This window comes from Calypte anna, chromosome 4A, assembly GCF_003957555.1.
Source record: "Calypte anna isolate BGI_N300 chromosome 4A, bCalAnn1_v1.p, whole genome shotgun sequence".
Classification (NCBI taxonomy): domain Eukaryota; kingdom Metazoa; phylum Chordata; class Aves; order Apodiformes; family Trochilidae; genus Calypte; species Calypte anna.
In genome coordinates, this window is record NC_044248.1 from 35,283,867 (window position 1) to 35,297,248 (window position 13,382).

General features: G+C 47.3%; 1 protein-coding gene across 1 annotated transcript; it reads left to right on the forward strand.

The window, feature by feature from the left end:
• The first annotated feature begins 3,503 nt into the window (after positions 1-3,503).
• Positions 3,504-7,687, forward strand: SPINK2 (serine peptidase inhibitor, Kazal type 2). Its single transcript, XM_030450212.1, has 4 exons — positions 3,504-3,579; positions 3,936-3,973; positions 4,463-4,572; positions 7,618-7,687. Exons 1-4 carry the CDS (start codon positions 3,528-3,530, stop codon positions 7,661-7,663), a joined length of 246 nt encoding a protein of 81 aa, XP_030306072.1. The 5' UTR covers positions 3,504-3,527; the 3' UTR covers positions 7,664-7,687.
• Positions 7,688-13,382: the final 5,695 nt, after the last annotated feature.

A 13,382-nucleotide genomic window follows, 5' to 3' on the forward strand; every position in this document is an offset into this window, starting at 1 on the left:
ACAATCCATGAGGCTGAGGGGAGACCTTATCACCCTTTACAAATACTTGAAAGGAGGTTGTAGTGAGAGTGGGGTTGGTCTCTTCTCACTGGTCACAGATGACAGGACAAGGGGAAATGGCTTCAAGTTGCATCAGGGGAGATTTAGGTTGGATATCAGGAGAAACCTCTTTACAGAAAGGGTTGTTAAGCACTGGAACAGGCTCCCCAGGGAGGTGGTTGAGTATCCATCCCTGAATGTGTTTAAAAATCCCCTGGGTGTAGTGCTTAGGGACATGGTTTAATGGTGGGTCATCAGGAATAGGGTAATGGGGTTAGGATGAGGGTGGGCTCCATGATCATGAAGGTCTTTTCCATCTTGGGCAATTCTATGATTCTATTATTAAAATATGAAGTCACTCCTTCCTATACAACCACTTTCTTCTTAGGTGAACCTAAGGCTCTGAACCGTGCCCGGTGTTCTCCAGGCCAAACACAGACTCTTGTGCTTAACAGTTCTTTATTCCAAAAGGACACAGGCACACATTTCTGGTGTGAAACCTGTGCTTAGTCAGTTCTCCTACTCTTAACATCTTTTGATCACAAAATGTCTGCATTATGGATCACAGCCCTGCTAGTACCTAACTGCTTGGCAGAAAAAGAAAGAAGAACATATAAACTCACCAAAGGAGCTTTTTTCTTTCAGGAAGTCATAGACATTTACTTAGAAAAGTAACAGAAGTTCAAATAAATTCTTGCTTCCAAGCCCAGAGCGTTATTCCAGCAAGAGAGAAGCAGAGCTTCTCAGTAGGGATGTAACTTCTAATTATGTATTGCTCCCTGCAGCCTATATGCTAGGATCATTATTATCTTTCATGTTTATTAATCAGCTACCTGACATTAATGAGAAGATAACTTCTAGGAGATATGCAAATTATTCTGCAATTTTCTTTTCCCGTGACTCAGCATTCATATCAGAAATGTGTTAACAAGATACAAAGACTATTAAGACTCTGCATAATTATCCTCTTTCTTGCCTCCAGTTCTGAACAATATATGGAAGAAAATGGGTATTTTCTAATAGATACTCCATCTTGCCAGAAGAAAAGTTGTGTAAGTTATCTTGTCTTCTGTTTAAAATCTAATTTCCTTCATTTTCCCTTCTCTAAAGACCTATCTCTAAAATTTTATTCAAATAAGGCAAAGTTAAATGCTCTCAGGGGAAAGAATAGGAATGAGTGAAATGAAATGCTTTCAGCACTGAGAAGGCTGGACTGGCACCAAGCTAAAATCTTAGTGCCACACTGGGAGTTAATAAAGCTCCTGCACATTACTTTTCAGTATTTTTTCTGCAACATCAGGGGGAAGCATCCCAGACAGAACACATGGCTGTGAGTTAGTTTAATTTACTGTCACAGAGACACAACAGAAGCCTTGTGAAACCAAACCAGTCCCATTCACCCCATATATCTGGGATCAAGTGCAACAAATTGATGAGCATTTAACCCCTTGGAAAATACATTAGTGTGGATAATGCTGGGTGGGGGGGGTGGGGTGCAGCTATTTTCTTAGGTGAGGTACAATAGTACACATCCATCTCCTGCTTGCTGTGCTGGAGCTGAAGCTTTTCTTGGCTACCAACACCTCGGGCACGGAGCTCTCACTTGGTTTGTTGTGTTCAGGTTTTTTCCTGTGCAAACACAGCTCTGTGCAAGAGCCTTGCAATTAACTGTGTAATGACATGACCTTAGGAAATTAACAAGAGAGAATTCCTACCGTTAGTTTTGGGGTTTTTTCCCTTCATCTTCACCTGGCACATTTTTCTTTGAAAAAAATCACACCTTCAAGAAGCAAGGAAGCCCACTCAGCCTAGCTTTCCAGTGTTTAACCCACAGATGCTCCTTCTCCCAGGGAAATCTCTCTGGGACCTAAAGATCCCCCAGGGATGTAAATCCAGCAGCCACCCCAACAACAAAATAAGAGAAAGCAGCTTTCCTCTGAAAGTGGCTTAGCAGGCAAAGCTGGGGCAAGACCTCAAGCAAAGGTAGAAAATGAGATTGAGATCAAGATCAAGATGGAAACACCCCTCCACATGCTCCACCAGCCACAAAACATTCTGATTAGGCAACTTGTTTAACTATCCAAGCCAAAGTCTTTTTGATGAAGCATCCCTTGTGTTAGATATTAATTTCAAAGGTGCACTGTGAGTGGAAATCTAACACTGCAATCAATTTTCAAAATTTAGCTGGAGGAATAGGAACGTGTTCAGCAGGTAATAAAACAACCTGACTATCATGCTGTGCAGGCAGCACACACTGTCAGAAACACAAGGGAGAAGAAAAGCCAAGCTTGGAAGGACCCAGGGACTGAAACAGAGACAAAAAGGGTGCATGTGATGTCTGTGATGTCTGAGACACATCAAAACACTAGACAGGTCTAGACCCCAGCTCATACACAGAAGCACAGGCCACTTCACAAGAAGCTCATATCTTAGATTCCAGGAAACTGCATAAAAACAATTCCAGAACTAGACTCCATATGAAGCTAACTCCTGGGCTCTGCAAAGCTAACCACTAACCACTCTTACCAGCAACCAATAGATGAGATATTCTCTGGAGAGCCATGCTGCTCAAACACCCAGTCATGCTGACAGGACCATGTGCCAAGCCTTTCCAGCCCCACTGGCCTGGATTCCTGTGACTTTGGATGCATGTAGGTTGGCTTTATTGCTGAGGCTATAACGATTTGCTTTTCCTCTTGTTAGAAAGACATCCATAGCTCCACAAGAGCCATCTCATGTCACTTCATGAGGAGACAGGGGCTATGACATCAACAGCCACATGGCACTGCACACATACTGTGAACTTCCCCACCTTGCTCAAGGCACTCTGCTACCAAAGTACAACATTAATGAGGTTAATCTAGCAGGGAAGTGCAGAGAATTGCAGCCAGGTGCCCACCATTAATTCTGCTGCACCTTTGCACAGCCCTGACCTTGAAGTTTTCCATCCTTTGAGCATGGTCCTGGTGCGGTTTCTCCACTGCTCTGTGCATCACAGAAGCAGAGCTCGGTTAGCTGCTGACTGCTGGTTTAGGGGATTCTCAGTGGGAAAGGCAGGGATAAGCGACCTATTGGTAGGGAGGCAGAGGCTTACTTGCCAAGGACAGCATTCGGGTACCTTAAACCCAAATCTCCCCAGGACAGCAGGGAGAGTGCCTCTGGAGGTGCCTGCCCCCTCCCCAAACCTACAGAGACCACATCCCTCCCCATTCCCCCCGGCACCTCAGCCCCACAGGAGCTCCCCGCCGTGGATCCTTACTCCCTGCCTCTCCAGTATGTCCCGTGGCATCCCCACTCCCGGGTGCTCCCCATGGGTCCCCCACCCCCAGGTCCTCCCAGTAGCACCCAAGTGCTCCTCAGCTCCCCCCTGCCCCCTCTCCCGCGCCCTCCCGCGCCCTCCCCGCCGCCGTTGCGCCGCTGCCGTTACTTTCGCTGCCCGCCCCGCCCCGTCGTCCCGACCGCCGCTGTTGCTCCGGACGCTGCCAGGGATGGCTGGGCTGGCTCCGGTTCTCCTGGTGCTGCTGCCCGCACTCTTCGCCGGTACTGGGCGCCAGGGCAGTGGAGGTCGAGGGATGCGAGCTGGTCCCGGGAAGAGGGAACCGAGCTGGTTCCCCCACGCCAGCCGGTCCCGTCCCAGGGAAAGGGAAACCTGAACCGGCACCGGGCACCGGACGGCTTTGGGGGAGCGGCCGCGGAATTTAAGCCAGCAGCGGGCATCAACCGGAGGGAGGCGGGGGAGAGAAACGGCACGGGATGGTGCCGCAAGCCGTCGGGGGGTGCCGGGACCGGCTGGTTGGGGACGGGACCAGTAACGGACACCGACGGGCTGGGACCGGGGGAGGTCGGGGGGAAAGCGGGCGGGACCAGGCGCCGTTAACTCCGGTTGCTCTCCACAGGCCTCCTCCGATTTCCCGGCGCCGCTGCCAGCGTCCCGGTGAGTGCTGCCCTCCCCCACGATCCCACCCTTCAGCCCCCCGTGTCGCCAGCCAGCCCTGCCGCTGCCGGCAGCCCCTTCCCCGGGATGAGCAGGGGGTGGGAGGGTGCCTGACCTCGGCTCCGGGGCACCGGGGCTGAGCAGCGAGTGTCGTCCCCACAGCCCAGGGCTCCCGGGAGCTGAGGGCTGCAGCACTCATGCTCTGGGGATCCCCCTCTCTTACCGGCTCGGTCTGCAGGTGCCCTTCACGGGGACTCGCTATCGGGGTGTCCCGCCGACGTGAAGACGTCGGGAGAAGCCTGGTTTTGTGTCACGCGTGTGTGTCCTGACACCACGGCTGATGCCAAGTCCAGAGCAGTCATTCCCCATGGAAGATAATGTGGCACTTCCCAAGGCTGCTCCAGCTCCTCCCGAGCACTGCTTGTGTTCTCCAGAGGCTGTTTCAGCGACGCGTCTTACACTTCTGATGTCCTTGTCTGTCTTCCCCAGCCTGCCTGCGACCGATACGGTGTCCCTGGATGTCCAAGGGACTACAATCCAGTGTGTGGCACCGACGGAGAGACCTACTCCAATGAGTGTGTGCTCTGCCTCTCGAACAGGTAGGCACTTTGTCATCCTAACCACCCCTTCCCTCTCTGTAAGCGAAATAGTCACCCTGACGTCTCAGTTAACTGGTAGATAATTGGCTTTGGATCGTTCACAGTCTGATAAACTCCAGTTTTAGCAGCGTTCTCTCAAATGTTGATGCTTTGCAGCACCTTCTATCGTGATACCTGTAAATAGCTGAGATTTTATTCAGTTAACTATGAGCACGGAGATTCCTATATGTAGCTCTCAAGGGAGAGCATCTCAGAGGGGTCATGTTCATACAGTACCACATTGCCATTAAATATAATGCCAGGCTCTTTGACAGTCTCCATTAGAAAGTGTGAAACATCCCACTCGAAATGCAGAATTCACTACAAAATATTTGTACAGGATCCAATCTCCTGTACTTCCTTCCACATAGATGAGTAAGAATGCCAGATGTCAGGAGAAAATACTATTTTACCATTCAAATTGTTTCTAAATCAAGAAAAAAATCTCTTAATATTTGAAACAACGTTTTATTCTTTAATAAAGCATTCTTTTAAAAATTTGAAAGCATAGAAAATCAGTATTTAAAGAGCATTGTTAGTGCCCATTAAGGCTGAATAGAAACATCTGTAGAGCATCCTCTCAGTGCAAACTGAGAGGAGCTGCTTATCAACTTCATTTAATTTCATTTCATTAGGAAGAAGCAGAAGTATTGCTCCATGACACAAATAAGGCATTTTGCAAAGCTCCACTTGACATTCTTGTAAGCAGACAAATAGGTATTCAGCTGAACTGTAAAAGTATAAAGCTACAGCAGTTTGAAATGCTGTGGTTTAAAAGCAGTAATCTGCATTTTACAGTCAGACCATAAGGAGCTACTAAGTTTTCCTTTAGGTATAGTATATAATTCAGTATTTTTTTTAATGAATTGGATATCAGAAACAAGACAATAAAAACTGCAAATATCATGAGATATAATCATCTGTGCAGGACTACCAGAATTCCCAGGGATCTGGAACAATGGACTGAAATCAGTACAGTGAGTTAAAAGTGCGAAGTATTGCAGATAGAGACAGCAAATCCATGTCATGGAGATACAAACAGGAGAGTGTCTCACAACCTAAACAGTGTATTTGATCTCAGAACAGAACCATGGGCTTTGAAATCCAGCCTTAACATTGCTAGGATGGGTCACTTTTTACTCATGATCTCTCAGTTCCAGATGGGTGCCTGGTAGATTCTTTCCTGCACACAGCACTGCACATAGCACAGAGAGTTCTCTACCCAAACGTGCTGTGTATTTCCAGTCAGATCCTTCAATAATTCATGATGGGGCTTACATCTTATAAGACGTAGTGTACAGGTGTTGTGTGAACTGTGGGATTTAATCCTGTTACAAAAATGATGTTTATCTTAACCATGTTTTTTGCTGTCTTCTTACTTGCTCAGAAACGTGTATTTTGGTCTGAAGGGACCAAATTAATAATTCAGTATCTGGCATACCCACTGGCTTTCTAATTGAATCTGCAGTTGTTCTAAAGTGTTTGACTTGGCACGAACACAGGGATAAAACACTTTGTCTTACTGAGAGAATGCCAGCTGTGAAAAATGGTTCACATTCATAAGCAATGGTCATTTCACTTCAGGGAGTTTGAGGTACAGTTCGTCACACTCCTCAGGAGGGGAGAACAAAGAGATCTTTCTGCCCTTCTTAACAAGTTGCATGGCCAGTAGTTCAGTGATCCTCAGCAGCCAACCTACATGTCACACATCCCATGTTTAAGCCCACTGAAGGGCTTTTTAAACAGAGTTGTGCTTTCCTGGTGGCCAAGGCAATTCTGTCCCTGGGCTCTCTTATCCATGCAAGATTCTGTGGTCACCTGGAGAGAGCTCCATGTGCATCAAGTGCATTGCAGAAGTTGCTGTGGCTGACCCACAGTAACATGAGGCACCGGGAGCAAAGGTGCAGCACAACCCCTTCCCATCCTGGTTCTGCAGTGCAGCCTGTTATCTATAAGATAAAACCTGGTCTTCCTCTCTGCCTTCTGTGTTTTTTTAAAGCTTAGTTCTAATCCATTATTAAGGCAGTGCTCAAATGCAAATCCCAGGTCTCTCCCACACTTAGTGTCCAGTAGCAGTGACAGTAGATCTTAATTTAAACCTAGTCTGGCAGCAGCACAAACACCTTTTTGGAAGCAGATGCAGCAGCCCGAGCTGATTCTGCAGGGTTTAGCAAAAGGCCAGTCCTTCAGGTAGAACTTTTCCTTACATCTTTACATGTGTTTTACATCCCCTGGGCTTGATTTTTCCTTTCATAGTCCTAATCTGCTTCACTTCCTTCTGGATAAAAGATCCCTGGTATAACTATTAGTATAGTTTATCCCTGCTTTTGGGTAATTATAAGCCTCTTTAATTTCATGAGGAGCAAAACACCTTGAGTCTATTAAGATAGGGAAGGAAAATGAAGACGTAGGGCAGTTTGCAATCTATCACTTTCTTTATGTATCTCCAGTTGCTTGGTAAACAAATTTGTAAATCAAGTGCCTCAAACTACACGCATAAGACTTCCCAAAAACAAAACAAAAAAATTATGTTTCCAGAGTAAGGGAGACTTAGCTAAAATTTCTTTAAAGAAGATTCCAACATTCAGAAAAACTACACATTCAAATTTCAGTGAAGCCTGGGACACGGAGATGCAGCACAATGCACACTCTCCCCACCGAATTCCGACATGAAAGGGGGAAATTTTGTAAGAATTATGGCTGGTTCCCTTTTCAGGAACTGTGAAGTTCAGACTCCGAAGTTAGTGTTTTGATACTTGTCAAATTTTCAGATATCTTGCTCAAGTTTTCAAAGGTCACAAAGCCTACAGTGAGGCTGTTGCTGGTGAATTACTCTGTGTGATTTATAAATCTTCTCATCACTTTTATTTTGAAGCAATATTTGCTTTAAGTGATTACATGCATTGCTGCGTTTAACACATGAAAGGCACGTGAGTGTCCACTTTATGTCTCTGTTTAATTCAAGTGTACAGCTTCTCTTCTAAAATATTTTTCTTATGATTCCAGAGAAAATAAAAAGGATGTTCAAATTTTCAAGAGGGGAAGATGTTGATATGACAGATCGCCACTTTTCAAGCAAATGAGAAGGATGCAGACAGTCCAAATGGAAACAATGCCTTAAATCTACCTTCTGTGTAGCCTGTCTTAATAAATAATTTTTCCTGTTGAAATAAAGTAGTTTCCCTATTAAAACCAGTGTATAGAAACATAGCCACAGTACTCTTATAACCTAAATCCAAATTTATTTTCTCATGCAAGACAGACCATAGGGTAAGAAAGAGACGTCCTGACTGTATACCAGTAACTTTGGAGAAGGAAATGAATGGGTACCCAGAGCACTGGAGGTGTGGGCAGGGGCTGTGCACTGCCTCTGGGCTGCTGGCCCTTTGGGTTCTGCTCCCTAAGGTGCCCTGGGCTGGCACCCAAGAGCTGCTTACCAAGTGAGAAAAGACCCATTTAAAAGGTTCCATCACAGAGTGGATCTGGTGGAGCTTACCACAAGGCGGGGTGTGCGAGCCCTGAGCTTTGTCCTTTTGCTCACACACCTTCATGCAGAGGGGCACGTATCCTTTTTTACAGTTGTTCCCATCTGTTCTGCTAAACATCTGTTTTCTGCATGTTCCTTGAAATACATTTTGATTGACTTATGGTGCATTGGTAATATGCAGGTGGCTTCTACCTTTTGATCCAGGCCAAGGGGCACTTGTTCAAGCCTGGTCCTCAGACAATGGTTTCAGCAGGCACAGGCAGGGATGTGCAGCACACTTCAGGCCTGGTGAGCATTTACAGGTCAACAACTTTGGTTTTGAAAAGCAGTAATACTTCCATTTTATATAGTTCATTTAAAGGGTCAAAGCTGTCCTTCCAGCACATGCCTGCTCTAATTTCCTTCACGCAAACATTAATAATTGACAGAGGGGTGTTGTATGTGGTTTCCTGGGTTTTGCAGAGGTGTTTTGGAAGCAGGGGGGGCACAGGGATGGCTCCTGTGAGAAGCTGCTGGAAGCTTCCACGGTTCCAATTCTGGCCCTGCCTCTGCCCAAGCCAAGCAGATCTGGGAAGCTGAATGTGCCCCTGGGAGTGAGATATTCAACAAAAGGAAAACAAAATTGCTAAAATGTAAGGAGAGAGAGCTGCAGAGGAGAGGAGGAGTTGAGAGAGAGCAATGTCAGAGAAGACACCAGGAAGCAGTGAGGAAGGAGGGGAAAGGTGCCTGAGCAGAGGTTTCCCCACAGCCTGTGGTGAGATGGCGGCTGTGCCCCTGCAGCCTATGGAGGAACATGGGGGAGCAGTCCCTGAAGGAGCACAGTGGGGTAAATGTGGATCTGTAGCCCCTGAAGTGTCACGGGTGGGCAGATGGGAAGCAGCAGCCTGTGGGGGATTGCAGAGAGGGGCAGATGTGGCTCTGCAGCCGTGGAGGAGCCCGTGTCAGAGGAGGTGACTGTTCCTGAAGCAGCCGTGACTCTGTGGGCAGCCCGGGCTGGAGCAGTTCCTGAGGGACTGCACCTCACAGGAGGAACTCGTGTCCCAGGGGTTCATAGAATCATAGAATCATAGAATTGGCTGGGTTGGAAGGGACCTCAGAGATCATCAAGTCCAACCCTTGATCCACTGCCGCTGTGGTTCCCAGACCATGGCACTGAGTGCCACATCCAGTCTCTTTTTCAATATCTCCAGGGATGGAGAATCCACTACTTCCCTGGGCAGCCCATTCCAATGCTTGATCACCCTCTTGGTAAAGAAATTCTTTCTAATATCCAACCTAAACTCCCCTGGCACAACTTGAGACCGTGCCCTCTTGTCTTGCTGTTCCTGAAGAACTCTCCCGTCAGAGGGACCCCGCGTTGGAGCAGGGGAAGAATGTGAGGAGTCCTCCCCTGAGGAGGAAGGAGCGGCAGAAACACCGTGTGGGGAACTGACCCTGAACCCCCCCTGCCCGTCCCCTGTGCCCTGAGGGGGAGGCGGCAGTGAAGTGACCCGGGACCGGGGAGAGGGGAGGGAGGGGGGTAAGAAGGTATTCAGGTCTTGCCAGGGTTTCTCTTTCTCTTTGTAGGCTAAATCAGTTCTTTTTTCCTTCCCAAGAAGAACTGTCTGGACTTTGCCCATTACTGGGCAATGCAAACCTCCCTGTCCTTGTCTCTATTAAGGAGCCTTTGGGTGGATTTTCTCCTCCCTGCCCCACAGTGTGGGTGGGGATGAGGGAGCAGAGGTCTGGTTGGTACCGGCTGGGCCTGAACCATGGCAGTGGCACTGCTACAGGACTGGAAGCTTAGGGTAAAGTAGTCATGTGGAGACAGGAATATGTGGATGGAAAAGAAAGATGACAAGTGCCTCCCAACAATGTATGCCTTGTGGATGGAAAAATCAATTTCTCTATTAATAACAAATCAATTTGAGAGAGTTTCTGTGTGCTCCCAGCTCCAGATCTGGAAGTTTTCGCTTTTTCAAACTACCAAGTGCCAAAGCAATTGTGTGATATGTCATGAATTAACAAGTGGATAGAAATTTTAAGATGTTTCTTCCTGTATTACTGTTTCAATAACTAATTGTGCTTCAACAACTCCAGTCTTGTAAATGCTAGAAATGTTCCTTCGGTATCATCAAAAGGACACATAGCATTGGGGTTCTTTGGAGTTTTGGTTTGGTTTTTGTTTTTGTTTTTTTTTTTTGCAAAACTCATAAAAAAGATTTGTAAACACCACTAAGTGAAAATAATCAAAATGAAAAATAACATGTAGGCTGACAATTATATTAACACTAGAGCACTGGTCCCAATATGTTTCTTTACTATCTGGAAGTGTGATACTTGGAGGGGAAGGGGATGGGTCCTCAGTGGCACAGAAAGATGAGCAGGAGCAGAAGGGAGAGGTCTAACTGGGGGAAGCCCTGCTGTGAATCCCGTGGGAGACAAGTCAGAAGGACTTGAATTTGCAGATTTCCATCTTGCTCCCTAGGCGGCAGCATTTGTTTTCTTTTAACTCTCATTTTATTTTCTGTTCTCAGTGGGGGTATAGGAACGACTTTTTCTTCACAGAAGATGGAAGCAAGGAAAAATATCCTGGGACAAGTACAGAGACATAATCAGAGAAGCAAGAGATCAGGTTAAGAAAGCAAAAGCATGGAGAGAATTGGATCTCACAAGGGGGGTTAAAGGCAACAAGAAAAATCACAATAGGTATGTCAATGATAAGAGGAAAACTAGGGAAATGTGGGCCCACTCCAGAAGGGAATGTGAAAGCTGGTGACCCAAGATGTAGAGAAGGCCAAGGTGCTCAATGACTCCTTTGCCTCTGTCTTTACCAGCAAGGGCTCTGGTCACACCCTCAGTGTTACAGAAGCCACAGACAGGGACTGGGAAAAGGAAAATCCCCCTGCTGTAGATGAAGAGCTGGTTTGAAACTACCTAAAGAACCTGAAGGTGAACAAGTCCATGGGACCTGATGGGATTCACCCATGGCTCCTGAAAGAACTGGTGAATGAAGTTACCAAGCCACTGTCCATCATATTTGAAAGTCATGAGAGACTGGTGAAGTACCTGCTACCTGGAAATGGGGGGAAATAACCCCCATTTTCAAAAATCTGAAAAAGAAAAAAGACCCAGGGAACTACAGGGGCCAGTGAGTCTCACCTCTGTGCCTGGCAAGGTCATGGAGCCTCCTGAAGGCTCTGTTAAGGCATGTGGATAACAAAGGGGTGACTGGTGACAGCCAACACAGCTTCACTAAGGGCAAGTCCTGCCTGACTCATTTGGTGGCCTTTTACGATGGGGTCACAGCCTCAGTGGATAAAGGCAGAGCAACAGATTCATCTACCTGGACCTGTGCAGAGCATTCAACACTGTCCCACACAACATCCTGATCTCCAAACTGGAACAATAGGAATTTGATGGATGGACTGACTCATTTGACAAGGAACTGGCTGGATGGTTGCACCCAAAGAGTTGTGATCAATGGCTCAGTGTCTTCATGGAGATGTGTGACAAGTGGTGTTCCTCAAGGGTTGGTACTGGGACCAGTGCTGTTTAACATCTTTGTCAGTGACATGGTCACCTGGCTAGTTAATGCTAGGGAATCTATCAGTCAAGCTGGTCCTGCTCAATCAGATCTTTTGCATACAGTGGATGGTGATAAAGTCCCTGTTGTGTGCAAAAAGAACCTGTTGGGAAAAACTGTTTGGGTCTGTGCTGCTTTGGGCAAAGACAAACCCGTCCATGGGGTTATTTCTGCTCAAGGTCCAGGACACACTTGGTGGGCTACGCAGGAGGATGAGGAAGTCCATTTTATACCACAGGGGAACCTAACTGTAGCCAAGAGAATCTAGTTTCACTTTGTGGCGTTTTAATTGTTATATAAAAGTAATTAGTTGTATTGAGTGTTTTTTCCCCAGGATAAAGCAGTGGCATCCCAGAGTCTCAGGAACAGTTTGCAGCATGCAAGGTCATGAACACTGACGGACCCTGTACCATCTCTCTTGCTTTGAGAAACTGCTATGATGAGGATCTGCAGCCTGGAATTAAAATATCTTGTTTAAAGACAGGGCATTGTTGGGTAAATGAGTATGAAGTGAAATGGAAAGTAGTAAGGGGTGGAATGTCCACGTTTGAACAGGAGGAAATAAAGAAGGAGGGCTTTTCAGACTCTGAGAGAGGCAGAACACAGAGGGAGGGATCTATTCTCTCCTGTTTCCTGCCATACTCCATAAAAGATCAGAAAGCCAGCAGCTCCTCTCTCTTTTTCCTCTCATCTTCTGCTGGCTGTGCTACTGTTCACTCCCTCCAGCTTGCCAAGGGCTATCGGTTTGTACATATATATTTGTAGATGTTTGTATTCTTTGTTACCTTACCCTTTATGGTATTACCTTTCCCTTGTTTAGTAAAGTCTGTATCCAATTGTTTTCAGCTTACAGCTTAAGGTCTCAGCTTTATCCCCCTTTTATCTTCTCTTGGGGGGGGCAGATATAGAGGAATTCTGTCATTAGTTTTTTGGCCCACCCAAACTGCTAGACCATGACAGGATCAAAGGCAGGAAAAAGGATGGAGTTCTCTCAGGACAACAGCCATGGATGAGGACAGATTAATCTTTGTGATCCTACAGATTTATATCAACCATGATCACCAAGATATAGGTTCAGGGCTTCAGACCTCTGAGGTGGAAATCTGCCCGCTGGGTGTGCCTGGCTGTGAGTCTGTAAAGCTGCAGCTCGGCATCAGGGCAGCTCTGCAGCCATGGTGTGCTGCTGGCAGAGCTGGCAGCAGCCTACTCTTGGCTCAGGCAGGTGACCGAGCTGCCTCGCTGCACCCCAAAAATCATCTCCGTGAAGATGTTCACCTCGGAGATGCCTGTCAGCTGGAACATGCAGGAGTGGGAGGAGGGCAGCACCGTGAGCTGGCAGTGGTGAGACTGAGGCAAAAGCAGCCAGGCTGATCTCACCAGCAGTCGGGCCCAGCAGGCAATTTTCTTCACGTCTAAGCAGGATCTTGTGCAGAGGGTGCGCAGGAGGTCCGAGCTCTGATCCCCAGGCAGCTTGGAGGTGGGGTGGTGGAGAAAGCAGGAAATATTCCCCAGCAGCTGGTCCCTCCAGCACGTGCACTCCAGCCCCACGAGGATAACATTGCGGTGCCCCGCTGGCAGCTGCCTCGTGGTGTCCATCTGCAGCCTGAAGGAGTGCCCAGGGGGTGGCTGCAGGAACACAGGCAGAGTGTAGGTGATGGTGTTCTCCTGGACCCTCCAGAATCCGGAGGTGCCGTCCATCCCAGGGACCGGGTGCACCTG

What these genes read in the sequence shown, in the direction of transcription:
- SPINK2 (XM_030450212.1), top strand. Translation starts at nt 3,528, where the DNA reads ATGGCTGGGCTGGCTCCGGTTCTCCTGGTGCTGCTGCCCGCACTCTTC. An exon ending in GCTGCCCGCACTCTTCGCCG is followed by an intron (nt 3,580 to 3,935) that starts GTACTGGGCGCC and finishes TGCTCTCCACAG; the next exon opens with GCCTCCTCCGATTTCCCGGC. An exon ending in GCGCCGCTGCCAGCGTCCCG is followed by an intron (nt 3,974 to 4,462) that starts GTGAGTGCTGCC and finishes TGTCTTCCCCAG; the next exon opens with CCTGCCTGCGACCGATACGG.